This window comes from Borostomias antarcticus (assembly GCF_949987555.1).
Source record: "Borostomias antarcticus genome assembly, chromosome: 17".
Lineage (NCBI taxonomy): Eukaryota > Metazoa > Chordata > Actinopteri > Stomiiformes > Stomiidae > Borostomias > Borostomias antarcticus.
Window position 1 is genome coordinate 24,027,137 of NC_140250.1, and position 17,500 is coordinate 24,044,636.

General features: G+C 47.0%; 1 protein-coding gene across 1 annotated transcript in view; it reads left to right on the top strand.

Annotated features, from left to right (window-relative positions):
- The window catches only part of LOC311320395 (von Willebrand factor A domain-containing protein 8-like), a 17,759-nt gene extending 4,962 nt beyond the window's left edge, over nt 1-12,797 (top strand). Inside the window, exons 3-7 of the mRNA XM_084452126.1 lie at nt 1,317-1,442; nt 2,147-2,305; nt 9,801-9,899; nt 11,143-11,381; nt 12,578-12,797. Of these exons, the coding sequence (XP_084308252.1) occupies nt 1,317-1,442; nt 2,147-2,305; nt 9,801-9,899; nt 11,143-11,381; nt 12,578-12,686 (732 nt within the window). The 3' untranslated portion in view covers nt 12,687-12,797. The remainder of the gene's footprint in view (nt 1-1,316; nt 1,443-2,146; nt 2,306-9,800; nt 9,900-11,142; nt 11,382-12,577) is intronic.
- The last annotated feature ends 4,703 nt before the right edge of the window (nt 12,798-17,500 follow it).

A 17,500-nucleotide genomic window follows, 5' to 3' on the forward strand; every position in this document is an offset into this window, starting at 1 on the left:
TGTAGCAGTTAGTTCCATACTGGTGTATACAGTACAGTACAGTAAAGTACATACCCCTAGGCCTCAGATACAATAGCAGTGCTCGGCTTGTGACGTAACCTGAAGATAACACATTCACACACACACACACACAGTGTTCTCACAGGGTAGAAAGGGACAGGCTGTATTCACTCTTTTTTGTTCTTCTCTCTATCCTCAGAGAATAAAGGCAGCTAGGGGAAAGGGGTAGTATTGTTAGGGTAAATCAAAGTGGTTACTAGGGTTAGGGTTAAGTTAAGTTAGCCTGGCTTCGGCAGACCCAATTACGGTTGTGGGGCGGCTGTAGCTCAGTTGGTAGAGCGGGTCGTTCAGTAATTGAAAGGTCAGTGGTTCGAATCCCAGCTCCGACTGTCCACATGTCGAAGTGTCCTTGAGCAAGACACCTAACCCCAAATTGCTCCCAATGAGCAGGTTAGCACCTTGCATGGCAGCTACCGCCATTGGTGTGTGAATGTGTGTGTGAATGGGTGAATGAGAGGCCATTGTAAAGCGCTTTGAGTGCCGCTAAGGTGGAAAAGCGCTATATAAGTACAGTCCATTTAACATTTACGGTCGCAGACCAAAATACCTCTGGACGCAGTTGGTTAGACCTATAACCAATCAGATCAATGAAACATGGGTTAGTCATCGCATCATTGTATCAAATGGGTACAGCCGTTGTATCAAACCCGCCCCATGTTAGATAAACGGTTGGGATTGTCACAGTAAATATCTGCCGGGTGGAACTCAGTCAAATCAGATCGTAGCCAGAATGATCTGCACAGAGAAACTGAATGTGAGCTCACGTGATCAGGTTGGCGAAGCCAGGTTAAAGTGATAATATTCTCCCTATCTTCTCTCTCTCCCTCCTCTTTCTGTCTCTCTCTCTCTCCCTCTCACTCCCTCTCTCTCTCTCTCTCTCCCTCTCACTCCCTCTCTCTCTCTCTCTCTCTCTGTCTCTCTCTCTCTGTCTCTCCCTCTCTCTCTCTCTCTCTCTCTCTCTCTCTCCTCTCTCTCTCAGCAGGGAACAGGAGAATGGGACAGGAGAAAGTGGGGCGGAACAGAGAGTGTTCTAGAACTATTGTTCCGTTCACAGCTTGATAAGAAGGGTTTAAAGCAGGAAAAGGCACTGATGGTTTGTGTGTGTGTGTGGGTGTGTGTGTGCGCGTGTCTGTGTGTGTGTATGTGTATGTGTGCGTGCATGTATGTGTGTGAGTGTGTGTGTGTGTGCGTGCGTGCGTGTGTATATGTGTGTGTGCGTGTGTGTGTGCACGTGTGTGTGTGTGTGTGTGTTTCAGGCCAAGGGGAAGGAGCGTCAGTGGCTGAAGAACCAGGCTGTGGGAGAGCTGGACGATGCCAAGATCATAGACGGCTTGACTGGAGAGAAGGCCATCTACAAACGCCGAGGAGAGCTGGAACCGGAGGTGTGTGTGGGTGTGGGTGTGTGTGTGTGTGTGTGTGGGGGGGTGTATGGGTATGCGTGCCTGTGGGTAGGGGTGCCTTACACACCCCTAGACACACACACATTACACTGGCCTTATCTGTGAGAGCGTGCATTCCAGTGGTGTGCGTGATTATTATTTCATGCCGAGTCTCTGGTCTGGATCACCCACACACTCTCTCACACACACACGCACGCACACACACATACACACAGGTTCCCATGCTAGCTAAATATACTTACTGTACTTCTAACCAAACCTTCACTTGTTTTTCCAACTTACTTAGCTCCAAACATTGAATATTTTTGATTGGGTTGTAAAGAAAGTCTGTGAATGAACAGCAAGTAACATTCAGTTCTCTTTGAAACTAATTAGAAGAGACATTACATACCAGGCGCTGGTCATCATTTGCAGTAATTGAATTAAGTCGTCTGTGGCGGCTAAGTCAGTCTGATTGATTGATTGATTGATTTTATTTGCAAGAACGTTCAAAATGCATATAAAGTGCATAGGCAACAGTACATCCATTAAAACCATTCTGACGAGGATTAAATACACAATACAGCCTGACGGCTTATTTCTGGTCTGGGAGAGCCGAGGCTGTGGGGTCCAGATAAAATACCAGCTTAGTTATGATATGACTGTGTGTGTGTGTGTGTGTGTGTGTGTGTGTGTTTTATCCACAGCTGGGCAGCCCTCAGCAGAAGCCAAAGCGTCTCCGCGTGCTGGCCGACGTGTCCGGCAGCATGTACCGCTTCAACGGCGTGGACGGCCGTCTGGAGCGCTCCATGGAGGCGGTGTGCATGGTGATGGAGGCCCTGGAGGGTTACGAACACAAGTTCAAGGTCAGGGGTCAACCGCTTTCATTTTCGTTTTAAAACCACTGAGAGAGAGTGAAGCGCTGCAGCAACCAGGTCATCCAATCCTGTCAGGCTTAGAGTCCAGGGGTCAAAGTTCAAGGGGCACTAGAACTGGCAACACTTTTCTTACACCGGCTGCGTCCCAAACGGTAGGCAGCTACCTGCTGCCTTGCCGTCTACCGAGGCAGTATGCTTTGGAGTCTGGATTGAGACGGACTTCCAAGGCAGCAAAGCGTAACGACGTTGTGATGTCATGTCGCCAAAATACCGAAAGCTGACGTCCGTCAGTTACATCACAACTACCACCTGTCGGTAAATCATTACAAAAAACATTCTGGGAAAAAAGTGTTTGCTGTACAGTAAGAGATAGATAGAGATATTGCCCCCCAAATCATTCGTAGCCAGCTTACAGTGGAAAACAGACCTGGCCAGCGATCTCCGGAAACATCAGATCAGATTTACAAACTGGGGTTATTTGGATAAATTGACCATATATTAAATTCAATAATTTATTGGCATGTCAGCAAGTTGATGGGAATATGTCTCGGTTCGCTCATCAACATCAAAAACACCAGAACTAACAACACACAACACACATACGAGTAGTACACGACACATACGAGTAGTACACGACACATACGAGTAGTACAACACACATACGAGTAGTACAACACACATACGAGTAGTACAACACACATACGAGTAGTACAACACACATACGAGTAGCACAACACACATACGATTAGTACAACACACATACGAGTAGTACAACACACATACGAGTAGTACAACACACATACGAGTAGTACAACACACATACGAGTAGTACATCACACATACGAGTAGTACAACACACATACAAGTAGTACAACACACATACGAGTAGTACAACACACATACGAGTAGTACAACACACATACGAGTAGTACAACACACATACGAGTAGTACACCACACATACGAGTAGTACAACACACATACGAGTAGTACAACACACATACGAGTAGTACAACACACATACGAGTAGTACACCACACATACGAGTAGTACAACACACATACGAGTAGTACAACACACATACGAGTAGTACAATACACATACGAGTAGTACAACACACATACGAGTAGTACACCACACATACGAGTAGTACAACACACATACGAGTAGTACAACACACATACAAGTAGTACAACACACATACGAGTAGTACATCACACATACGAGTAGTACAACACACATACGAGTAGTACAACACACATACGAGTAGTACAACACACATACGATTAGTACAACACACATACGAGTAGTACAACACACATACGAGTAGTACAACACACATACGAGTAGTACAACACACATACGAGTAGTACATCACACATACGAGTAGTACAACACACATACAAGTAGTACAACACACATACGAGTAGTACAACACACATACGAGTAGTACAACACACATACGAGTAGTACACCACACATACGAGTAGTACAACACACATACGAGTAGTACAACACACATACGAGTAGTACAACACACATACGAGTAGTACACCACACATACGAGTAGTACAACACACATACGAGTAGTACAACACACATACGAGTAGTACAATACACATACGAGTAGTACAACACACATACGAGTAGTACACCACACATACGAGTAGTACAACACACATACGAGTAGTACAACACACATACAAGTAGTACAACACACATACGAGTAGTACATCACACATACGAGTAGTACAACACACATACGAGTAGTACAACACACATACGAGTAGTACAACACACATACGAGTAGTACACCACACATACGAGTAGTACAACACACATACGAGTAGTACAACACACATACGAGTAGTACAACACACATACGAGTAGTACAACACACATACGAGTAGTACAACACACATACGAGTAGTACAACACACATGCAGGTAGAACAATGGTATCGTGTGACACAAAGTGCAGCAGTCAGAGGTGTTAAGAGCGGCCGGGCTGGTTTCAGAGCAGGTTCAGAGGTGTTAAGAGCGGCCGGGCTGGTTTCAGAGCAGGTTCAGATGTGTTAAGAGCGGCCGGGCTGGTTTCAGAGCAGGTTCAGATGTGTTAAGAGCGGCCGGGCTGGTTTCAGAGCAGGTTCAGATGCCGGAGAGCGTGGGGACGGGTTCTCTCCCTGAAGCCAGATGTTCTGGATCTAATGCTCCTGTGTCTCCCTCCTGCTGGGAGCAGAGTAATTAGGTGGTGAGCTGGATGAGAGGATCAGCTGTGATCTGTTTAGCATTCCTAACCGTTCTGGTGGAACAGATAGAAGACAGCGAGGGGAGACTACAGCCCATGATTGTAGATCTCTCTCAAGCCGAGTCCTGTCCCGAGTGTCTGTGTTGCCGTGCCAGACAAGGATGGAAAAAGCGAGCGCGCTCTCTATGGCTGAGTGAGTCACAAGTGAGTCACGGCCGCCCGACTGAGCTTGAACTTTTTCAGTCGCTCAGGAAGCAGAGTCGCTGGTGGACTTTGCTTATTTTGAGGCTGGCGTTGAGATCCCATGAGAGGGATTCGTGGATGGTGGTCCCAATGGAATGGGAAGGAGGGGTCTCTCTCTACCTCTCCTCATTGATGGAGGGAGGCAGATAGTAGCTGGCATTCTTCCTGAAATCAACAACCAGCTCTTTAGTTTTAGAGATGTTGAGTATCAAGTTGTTGTGCTTCACACCGGCTCACTAGCTCCTCTGCTTCCCTACTGTATTCTGAGTCATTGTTGTTGGTAATAAAACCCACCACCGAGCTGTCATCAGCAAACTTCTACAACAATACTGACTCAGATTGAGATCTACAGTACAGGTGTTTGTGTATAGACAGCACAGTAAAGGAGATAGGACACACCCCTGATACAACACACCCCTGAGGGGCCCCGGTGTTCAGGAACCCTATTGGGAATACATGGTTACTTTCATGCCTGAAAAAATAAGGCGGTACAGACAAAATCGCTCTCCGTTGTTGCTCTTCTTGTCGGAGCGGGCGCACGGCATTGTGGGACGTCTTGACCGACGAAGGACGCATCTATGCTGCCTTCAAAATCTGCCCAGTCAGAGGAATCTCAGCAGGGGTGCAATTTTTATAAATATCCAGTTGAGACATGATTGGTGCCTCCTTGCCTCCTGAAGAGTCAGCATTCTAGCGTTTGGGACACAGCCTCTGTCTGGTGCCCTCTGTCCTCAGCTCCCATACTTAATGTAGCCTGAACGTCCGAGTGTGTGTAGAGTACAGCCAGAGTGTGTGTAGAGCACAATCAATCACAGTGTGTGTAGAGTACAGTCAGAGTGTGTATAGAGCACAGTCACAGTGTGTGTAGTGTGTAGTACAGTGTGTGTAGTACAGTGACAGTGTGTGGAGAGGTTATTGACAGGTGCGTTGACAGCCAGGCAGCGTCTCCGTTTGTCCAGAGAACTGTCATTTCAGAGAAGTACAGTGATTGTAGCGTTCCTCTCATCCACACACCCTCTCCTCTCTAATCTGGCTCTGGGGCTCTGGCTTTGAACTGAAAAACACACAGTGGAGTGAGTGAGTGAGTGAGTGAGTGAGTGAGTGAGTGAGTGAGTGAGTGAGTGAGTGAGTGAGTGAGTGAGTGAGTGAGTGAGTGAGTGAGTGAGTGAGTGAGTGAGTGAGTGAGTGGGTGGGTGGGTGAGTGAGTGAGTGAGTGAGTGAGTGAGTGAGTGAGTGAGTGAGTGAGTGAGTGAGTGAGTGAGTGAGTGAGTGAGTGAGTGAGTGAGTGAGTGCGGTCTGCGTTGACGACCATGTGAGTGGAGTCACGAGAAGAGAGGGACGAGGGAGGGAGAGAGAGGAGGAGGAGGATCACATATCTGTGTCACACACACAAACACACACACAAACACACACACATACGCACGCACACACACCCACCATATCAGTGTCACACACATACATACACAAACCTTACTGATCACATATCAGTGTCACTGCCTTTAAATAAGACACCTTACATAAAGCTGCATCTAATAACACACACACACACACACACACACACACACACAAACCTTGCTGATCACATATCAGTGTCACTGCCTTTAAATAAGACACCTTACATAAAGCTGCATCTAATAACACACACACACACACACACACACAGTCAGCTGTCATCTAAGGTATCATCTAAGGTAACACACGTGGACACACACCATCGAGTTGTGTTGACCATGCCTTCTCCGCCAACCATTGCTTGTTTGGACACCGTTTGGAAAAGGGCGGGCACTTTCAGAAATACCTGGCAGGTGATTGGATGAACCACCCGTCTATCACCATCTATCACGGTGCCATGTCAGCGCCTCACGCCGTCGCCGTCGTCACATCTAAGCCACGCCCCTAGCTGCCTCCTCGGAGGAGGAGGACGCTGCTCGGCCAGAGGAAATTTCATTAAGATGCACGTTGAGCCGGGCCAGACCGATCAGAGAGAGGAACAGAATGTGATCTGGCGAGATCAGGGTGGTCTCATGAGGCCAGCGAAAAACCGCAGCAGAAGCTTGGCTGAGCGAGTCAACGCAGGAGTCTGGCCTCGACTCCTCAGACACCCCGGAGGCGCGGGGCTGGTGAAGGACCGGGCCACAGAAACAAGATACACCCAATCTGCTCTTGTTTTTGTCAGTTTGATATGGCCTGGACACTTCAGCCAACGGCCGGGGCGAACGAGGGGGGCACAGAGCAGTTTTGACAGCGCTTTTGTTCTGGAAACTCCCCTTACATAAGTACCAGTTGCTATATATATATATATATATATATATATTTGAAAAAAGCATCACAGAGCTTTTTTTGGGTACATTTTGACCTTTTTGATCTTCTGCTTTCTGCTGAACCAGATGAGTTACTAGGGAAGGTAACACTTTACTAAAGTAATAGTTTGAGAAAGAGCATTGGGAAGGCAGAGGTTAAAGGTCAAGAAAGGAGTTCGCAAGACTGTAAATCTTAAGGAGCAAGACGGTCCCATCCAGGATGTCCCAGCCTGTTTCAAATACCATGTGCTAATTTGAGTGATTTAGCCATAAATAAAGCTAAGATCTGTCCTATTTTGAATATAATGTGTGTAATTTCTCAGGGTTTGCTGTATTTGGTGTGTACTGTAGAACTTGAAATAACAGTTGAGGCAGGTGTGAAATGAAGTATGGTGTCTGAGGAGGTATCCATTTTTAAAATTGTATTTAAATAATAATCCTCTCTGGCAGTGCAGACGGATAACTGTCAAAACACAGTGACCACAAAAGCCCAGGACGGGTAAAACAGAATTCCTGGAATTCCCGGTAATAAATCAGAAAGAGCTGAATCAACAGTTTTCCCATATTTATTCTGTTGGGTCTGGATCCGTGTACTAAAGTATCATGATTAGTGTGAAGAAACGTGGTCTATCTGCTGGTAGAGGATCCGGTTCAGTGGTACAGACGTGTACTGATTGATTGATTGATTGATTATTTTATTTCCGTGTCACACACCACTTTTGGTGCCCAGCCCATATGGGCTTATGAGACACGACATGTACTACTCAGCTATTCTAGGATAAAGCCATAGAAGCCGAGAACCTAATATATCTGCGAACCCATCCCCCGAATCTGCTGATACAACGAGGAAGCCGCTGAGGTCTAAACACAGCTGATATCATGTGATCATGACGCTGCCGTGTCGGTGACCCTCTTGTGCCTATCAGACTCTTAGGAGACTGCCGGCTCTTGGGAGACTACAGTAGCTACACTGGTCAGCTGTCCAGTGACCATAGCTCAAAAGAACACAAACACACACACACACACACACACACACACCACCATGTGAGCTGGAGATAAGTTATAGGATATACGCCAGAAAGACCCTGAGAACTCATCGGGATGAGGTGACCTGTTCTCCATGCGTCCTCGCGGTCCGGCCTGGTGTTTGAGTTAAAGGACCACTGGGCCCATAGAGATCCATTGTGTACTTAGCTGTGACATGAGCAACGAGCACTGATATCTCAAGAGTGCACAGTCTGTAAAAATATGTATATGGACCCTTGTGTATGATTGTAAATAACCTTATAACAGGGCTTGTGATGCTTAATACCAAACTAGTCGTTTAAGAGCGCCATGGAGACCAGACAACATTAGACTTGGCAGACTCCATTCTTCTGCAGCAGAAGCCAAGTAGGTTTACTAAACAGGCCAGACAGTTCCATACATGCATGTGCGCTCGCACACACACACACACACACATGGGTGAGACACACAGTTGCTAACTTGGTCTGCATCCGTTATGCCCTTATCAGAAATAACCCTGTTGTCAACCAGTCTCATCTAAGCTTATGTAACACAGTTATGATTGATGGTGTATGTGAGGTGTGTATGTGTGTGTGTGTGTGCATGCGTGTGTGTGTGTGTGTGTGTGTGTGTGTGTGTGTGTGTGTGTGTGTGTGTGTGTGTGTGTGTGTGTGTGTGTGTGTGTGTGTGTGCGTGTGTGTGTGCCTGTGCCTGTGCCTGTGGGCATGTGTGTGTGTGACATACTGGGCTGACATACTGAGCTCTGAGCAGAGGTAGATTAGAGCTGGTGTAGAGATGGACCAGAAATAGGAGAGAGATTTGATAGAGATTGGGTAGAGATCATCAGACCAAGCCTAGGCTTGTCATTGGAAGATTTACTCCCGTTGTGTAAAGGTTATTTCCCTCTTCATTTCAATATCAAATGGGTTGACACTGACGAGTGCAGACTTGTGTTTCCCAAGAATGACAAACTACTTCTAAGTTTCATAACAGTCAATTTAACACAACATAATAGAATTACTACAGGATATTTAGCACAACTGTATTAGCACAGTAGATGATTATTAGACTACACATTCAAGAAGGTTTTTGTACACGACATCAGTTGAGAAGAAGCATTAATTCATACATTCTTTTACCAGTTGAATAGTTGAAAGAGGACGAGAGGGCCTCGTTCAAAGTCTCTCTCAAAATCTCCTGCTCCTTTCTCTCCTGTACAGTGTCTCACTTTCTCTCAGTCAAGAACTCTTATCATGTCTGTTGTCCTGTTTCATCACCTTTTTAGGTGAAAACTAACAACTAACCAAGCAGAACCTGGGCTTGAACTTGCGTAAACGGGTCTCTCCAGTTGTCCCGTCTGTTGGTGAAACAAGCAGGCCTCGCTCTTATTATTTACAACATATAGGAATCTATTAGTACTCATCTTCCACATACCATAGATTCAAAACCAGTCTGGAAGGCGACACAGGTGAGTTGTGAGCTCCTACAGTTAGAAGCACTCTTCACTTACAGGAGAAATGTAGTCAAAGTGACCGATCCCTCAAAATCAAAACCACACCTGCTCATCAAAACCATGCCGCTTTTTATGCATGCATTACTAATATTTCTCACACTTGTACAATGACTGTAATATCTCCACCTCTCTCTCCATCTTCTTCTCCTCCACCAACCCCTCCCCCTCCCCTCCAGTATGACATCGTGGGTCACTCTGGGGACGGCTATGACATCGAGCTGGTCAGAACGGACAAGATCCCCAAGAACAACAAGCAGAGGCTGAAGGTTCTCAAGGTGAGAACTCTTCTTCTGTCCTCCTACGGGAGGTCCATCCCTCCTCTCAACCATCTCTCTTGTTCTGTCCTCCTACGGGAGGTCCTTCCCTCCTCTCCTCTCAACCATCTCTCTTCTTCTGTCCTCCTACGGGAGGTCCTTCCCTCCTCTCAACCATCTCTCTTCTTCTGTCCTCCTACGGGAGGTCCTTCCCTCCTCTCAACCATCTCTCCTCAACCATCTCTCCTCTCAACCATCTCTCTTCTTCTGTCCTCCTACGGGAGGTCCTTCCCTCCTCTCAACCATCCCTCCTCTCAACCATCTCTCCTCTCAACCATCTCTCCTCAACCATCTCTCCTCTCAACCATCTCTCTTCTTCTGTCCTCCTACGGGAGGTCCTTCCCTCCTCTCAACCATCCCTCCTCTCAACCATCTCTCCTCAACCATCTCTCCTCTCAACCATCTCTCCTCCCAACCATCCCTCCTCTCAACCATCTCTCCTCTTAACCATCTCTCTTCTTCTGTCCTCCTACGGGAGGTCCTTCCCTCCTCTCAACCATCTCTCTTCTTCTGTCCTCCTATGGGAGGTCCTTCCCTCCTCTCAACCATCTCTCTTCTTCTGTCCTCCTACGGGAGGTCCTTTCCTCCTCTCAACCATCTCTCCTCTCAACCATCTCTCCTCTCAACCATCTCTCCTCTCAACCATCTCTCCTCTCAACCATCTCTCCTCTCAACCATCTCTCTTCTGTAGGATTCATTTTAAGATTTTATTGTTTGCTTATAAAGCCTTGAATGGTCTGGCCCCACCCTCCCCCAATCTCGCTGACACCCTACACCCGTACATCCCACTACGGTCCCTCAGGTCGGCTGACCAGTCGCTCCTCGTCGTCCCTAAATCCAGGCTAAAACACAGGGGAGACCGAGCATTTGTGGTAGTTGCCCCCAATCTCTGGAATGACCTGCCCCCCCCCACATTAGGCCCCAACGCTTCCAGTGTTAAGTCCCGCCTAAAAACACATTTGTTTTCCCTGGCGTTTTAATACTAAGTATCAGAGTACAGTAGCTCTTTATTATCTTTCATTATGCTTCTATTATCCTATTGTGTTGTCTACTGTGTTTTTTGTATTGATTGAAATGGAAAGCACTTTGGTCAACTCTTCATTTTAAATGTGCTCTATAAATAAAGTTGGATTGGATTGGATTGTAGGACGTCCAGATCTCTCTGATGGCCTAATCCTCCCTCCCTCGCCCCGCCCCCCTGTAGAACATGCACGCCCACTCCCAGTTCTGCATGAGCGGCGACTACACGCTGGAGTGCACCGAGGCCAGCGTGCGGGCGCTGGCGGCCGAGGAGGCGGACGAGCGCTTTGTGGTGGTACTGAGCGACGCCAACCTGGAGCGCTACGGCATCCCGGCCGAACGCTTCGCCAGGGCCCTGACCTCCGACCCTCAGGTCAACGCCTTTGCCATCTTCATAGGCTCCCTGGGGGATCAGGCCGAGAGGTGAGACGTGGCGCGCGTGTGTGTGTGTGTGCGTGTGTGTGTGTGTGTGTACACTGACCGCTCTGAGCTGAGCTAAATCCCAGAATAAAGACTTGAGATGAGAGGTTTTGAGGGCAGGACTGTGAGGAATAAGTGTTTTCTGTGAAACCTCCTCCTCCTCCCTCCTCCTGTTGGCCCCTGGCTGGGGGCCCGGCCAGACCAGGGCTGTGTTGTGGTTTCCGAGGCCCTTTGAAGAGCCAGAGGCCCTGCTGTTAGCGCTGGGTCTGTTTGTCTCAGCCCGAGGCTCTTTAGGCCTGGATTACACTAATGCGTCTTTTTATGGCTACATTCCCGAACGGAGAAAACGTCCACAATGTGAAATTACACGTACAAATCTGTTCAAATCTCTTGTCACACTAGCACGCCCGAAATCGCATATCACGGCACCATTAAAGAACATATCAAACAGGTGATTTCCAAGTTTGAGCTATTCAAGGTTATATTTTTCTTGGCTAGTAGCATAATCTAGAATGTTGTGAGTTTGAAATGCAGCTGTCCAACTATCCAACCAACACCAACACTCACCAACAAATACATTTCCATCCCCGTTTGTGTTCCATGTCTGGTGCGCATTCCCTGCTTTTAATTTATTTATTTTTTTAACAAATCCAAAAAGATAGCCTACTTTTATTTAAACCTCTGATTGTTCAATCTCTATCCACAGCGCTGTGATGACAATATTATATCGCTACGGTTTACCTTATTATTTATTTATGTATGTTGTAAGAGATAAATGTTTGTAACTCCATGAACTCAGCCAGGTACAGTAGGCTATATTGCCATTAATTTAAACAGTTCCCTTCCAATATGTCATCTATTTCGTGTTGCTGCATTTTTTATTTTAATCGTTCATGTTTTTAGAGCACAATCAACTTTTACCAAAAGGACAAAATTAAGTCCATCCATTGGAACAGAGGGAGGGAGAGAGAGAGAGGGGGTCGGGGGTGGGAGGGGGGTGAATCAGCTATTGTCTCTCTTTTTCCTCTCTCTCTTTCTCTCTCTCTCTCCCCCTCTCTCCATGTGGACACTGAGCTCTGTTGTGAACATCGTCTGGACCGCACACCCTCATGCTGCTGTTTGGGAAACATCTCAATAGAAGGTCACTTTCCCTCCATAACTCTCCCCCCACCCCCCCCTCCCCCGTTCTCTCTCTCCAGACTACAGAGAACCCTGCCAGCAGGGAGATCCTTCGTTGCCATGGACACCAAGCAGATACCCCAAATACTGCAGCAGATCTTCACGTCCACCATGCTGTCCAGCGCCTGAGATGCACAAACAGACCCAGACACACACACACACACGCGCACACACACACTCGCACACACACACTCGCACACTTAAACCTATCATATCATATCTGCCAGGACTGTGTGTAAAGTACCTGATAGAAGTGTGACTGAGTGTAATCTGCCTCCATTATCAGTGGACTGCAGGTACTTGTAGTTCTCAGAACTCCTTGAACTTGTAGTTCAGCAGAACTCCTAGTGAAGCATTGTCAGCTGTCTGGGGATGTTGATAAGAATACTGTTATGCCAATGCAGAGAAGTGACTTCGAAAACCGTGTGTGTTGTAATAAGATTGTGTTACAGCCCAAACGGCTGGGTTATGTCTGGGCTATGAACTGATATAATAACACCAGGGCCTGAAGCCTTTTCCAGTCCGCACATGGAGATCAGACATGCTGAGTTGACAGTGTTTGTACATCACGTTGTGATGCACACATGGTTCACACACACACACATACACACACAGACTGAGTTATTGGTGTTGTCCTGTTTTGTGTGCGTGTGTGTGTGGGGGGGGGGTGAACTTCAGAGGACCTCTCTGTTTTTGGACTTCCTGTCACACCCACAGGACAGACGACACTAATATGGCTCCTGACGCACACACACAAAAACACACACACACACACACACACACACACGGGGGGATCAGCACTAACTTGGCTCCTGGGGAATGCAGGAACTGTGACCAGAGAATTTCCCACCTGACTGTTCACGCTCTTTCAAGACTGCCGCCGTTGCACAACCCCCCTACTGTGTGCACATGTTTTCCTGCGTGTGTGTGCGTGTGTGTGTGTGTGTGTGTGTGCGTGCGTGTGTGCGTGTGTGTGTGTTATCCCGTGTTCCCTCTATGTCAACAAGCGCTGCCTCTTCCTTCCTGACGACTGGACCTTGTGACGCTGATGCTCCTTTCAGTCGTGCAAAGAATCTGGGCTCTGGTTACAGGACCCCCTCTTCCAGCCTCTCTCTCTCTCACACACACACACACGCACACACACACCCACACACCCTTTGATTTGATTGGCTGCAGGCAGTACTGCTGGGTAGAATACAACTGTTTGAGGGAGTGTGTGTGTGTGCATGCGTGTGTGTGTGTGAGTGTGTGTGCGTGCGTGTGTGTGTGTGTGTGTGTGTGTGTGTGTGTGTGTGTGTGTGTGTGTGTGTGCGTGTGTGTGTGTGTGTGCCTTGGCCGGGCAGCAGAACACATGTCACTCTGTGCTCACTCATCTGGACGGAGATGAGAATCAATGATCGTGTCTCTGTTGCTCCTTCTCTCCTCTCTTCTTCTCTCTCCTCTCTTCTCCTCTCTTCTCCTCTTCTCCTCTCTTCTCCTCTTCTGTGATGGAGGGATGACTCTGTTTTCTCTCTGACTCAGTTTGCTCTCTAACCATTCTCAAACCCTTTCTACATGTATATTGTGTGTGTGTGTGTGTGTGTGTGTGTGTGGATGTCTATTTTACTGTTAACCCACTGAAGTGTCTTGTGTTAACAGTGTGATTAACTGTAATACACCAAGTTGTATCGAACAATTTGATAACCTTGATCCATTATAATATAGATACTTTTTAATTCCTAACATTGCTGCTGTATTCTATTTGATCGTATATTATGTCATGACATTGGTATGAATCCATATTTGTTTTTAATGGAAGAAATTGGAATGGAATGCCTATGTACAGGAACATATTAAGATAAACTTTATTATAAATCATAATTTCATGCCTGTGTTGTGGTTATTCAGCACCATGGAACATGTTGAAAGGGTCTATCAGTGATGTGTTGTGACTGGCTGTGTTCCGGTCGTTAGGCTTTGTTCCAGAGCAGAACTGGGAGTTCTGAGAATGCGAGGGAGTTCTTAGAATGCCCCCAGTGTTCTCGCGCTCTCCGCTCACTCTTTCCATGCTCTGGCTCAGACCGCACCCAGCACCGCCGCGCTCTCGCCCAGAGAGCCCCGCCCTTTCACCCGTTCCCCTAGTAGCTCTGTCCCCGTCCGGGACCTTCAGCCCAACTCGGCTTCGTTTGGGTTTTTCCCCCCCGGTCCCGGGCCTTTCACTAAGCTCCAGCTACCAGCTTCGGTCTATTAGTCCCAAGTCTGCCCCCCCCCCCCCCCTCCTTTGTGAAACCCGGGCCCTAGTCCTGTCCCTTAGTCCCAGTCTACAGTCTCAGGTCCCCCAAGCGGCCGAAACCCCGGGTTCCTCTCCAGCACCAACCCCCCCGTCAGTAAACCACCCAGCGTGACTCCGCAAGCTCTCCTCTCCTCTAGACAGCGGCTTTGTTGACCAGCTGTTTATCAGCTCCCCGGAACATGTGGAAATACGTAATGCACACCTGGTCACCCTCTGTGATTACAATACAGAGATAAGGCGTCCAGACACGTGGTTGCGCGATAGCCGCGAGTCAGCAGTTGCAGATACTCTAGTCCTGTGTGTGTGTGTGTGTGTGTGTGTGTGTGTGTGACTCAGCCACTGATAGCTTAGTTTGTTTTTTGTGCAACCATGAGGGGGGATTAAGACTGCTGTTTCTAACTTTACCAGGCCTTCTCCTTAGCAGGACATGTATCCGTGCACACACACACACACACACACACTTGCTCAGTGATTGGGATGTCACTTGGTTTGAGGCGGTATTTCCTGCTGTGATTCACACAAGCTTGTTGTGTTTCTCAGACAGAACACTTAACCACTGGAACGCAGCCAGCTGACTAGACCTCCACCACCATCAGCAGCAGCGTGACCAAACGCAACGCAATCAACTGCAGTTTGGAATCACGCTGATTGCTTAGCTCCAGCCATCTAAGAGTTTAGTAGACTGAACTCCACTAGCTGGAGACGACTTCTCTTCAATGGCTGAAGTCTGGCGTAGAAGTTAATGAGTGATGGGGGATATAAGGACACTTTCTCGGTTATGGTGTATAGACAGTGAGTTCAGCTCACACACACACACATATCATTTATTAACATCAGGAAACACACATACACAAAATGTATCATGTATTAACATTAGGAAACACACACCCATATCATTCATTAACATCACGAAACACAAACACACACACACCCATATCATTCATTAACATCAGGAAACACACATACACACAGCGTGAACTCTCTCTACCCCAGGGGGGGTGTAGTCGTAGTATCAACCCTCCAGACAGCCACGGCAGGAGATGATTGATCAAAGTGACCGATCGATCACCAGTCACTATGGTTACCCAGCGGGTGGGACAGGGCTTGTTCATTGTTTGTTTAGATTAGATTAGATTAGATTACATTACATTAGATAGATAGATAGATAGATAGATAGATAGATAGATAGATAGATAGATAGATAGATAGATAGATAGATGGATAGATAGATAGATAGATAGATAGATAGATAGATAGATAGATAGATAGATAGATAGATAGATAGATAGATAGATAGATAGATAGATAGATAGATAGATGGATAGATAGATAGATAGATAGATAGATAGATAGATGGATAGATAGATAGATAGATAGATAGATAGAGAGAGAGATTTTGAATTTTTTTATTTTATACAGTAGGCATAGAAATGTACAAAGGAGACTGTACAAAAAGGCAATATGTACAAAAGAACAAAAAAGTGCAACAGAATATATACAAATTCTAAAATCAATAAAAAATAAATGCTGAAACTGCAAGTTGCCGGCTATTCACAGTAATACCTAGCAATAGCTGCGGGCTATTCACAATAGAGTAACAATAGCTAACTAGCTAACTAATAATAACTGTCCTGAGCAGAAAACCGTCCCCAGAGCGCTCTCAGCTCCCTGCAGGCTGGCCCAGCTGATGGGTCCTGCTGACTAGGTACGCGCAGCGCAGCAGGGACAGTCTGGTCTCATGTGCCAGAGGGGATGATCTGTTACCTCTAACTCTGCCCAGAACAGAGTGAGTACGAGCACAGCTCAGTAGGAAATGGAGGCGTTTTGCATGTGTGTTTGTTCTGTCTAGCATGTGTGGTGTACAATACGTTTTTATGTGCGTTTTTATGACCTCTGTCAAAACATGCATAAAGCATTGTACAGTGTGTGTGTGTGTGTGTGCGCCTGCGTACGTGTGTGTGTGTTTCCTTGTGTGAGTGAGCAATAACGAACCCCCGAGGAACAGGAAACTAGTAAAGGAGGAAGAAGTGATGTCACCCCGCATCAACAAACATTATGCACACACCTACACACACATGCACACACAAACACACACACACAAACACACACAAACATACACGTTGGTATGGCATGGGATTCTGGGAATAGTTTTGGAAAACGGTTAGGGAAACCTCACTCAACCTTGCTCTGGGTGTGGGTAAACAACTAAAATGAAACACACACACACACACACACACACACACACACACACACACGGCCTGTGTTCTCAGGCTCTCCCTGCCCTCAGACAGGAGGCAGCAGCCCCAGTGTTTTATGGCAGATTCATTAGGCTGTAATAGCAGCCCTGCGGTAATTACCCTCACTAATCACCACCTGTGTGTGCGTGTGTGTGTGTGTGTGTGTGTGTGTGTGTGGACACCTGCCTTGTCCTGTCACACATACACTTTATTGCAAGGAGAGGATTATGAAAGTGCTACAGACAGGCAGACAGACAGACAGGCAAGCAGGCAGACAGTCAGTCAGACAGACAGATCGATAGGCAAACACAGTCAGACAGACAGTTAGTCAGACAGGCATACAGACAGTCAGACAGGTAGACAGACAGTTAGTCAGACAGGTAGACAGACAGTTAGTCAGACAGGCAGACAGACAGTTAGTCAGACAGTCAGAC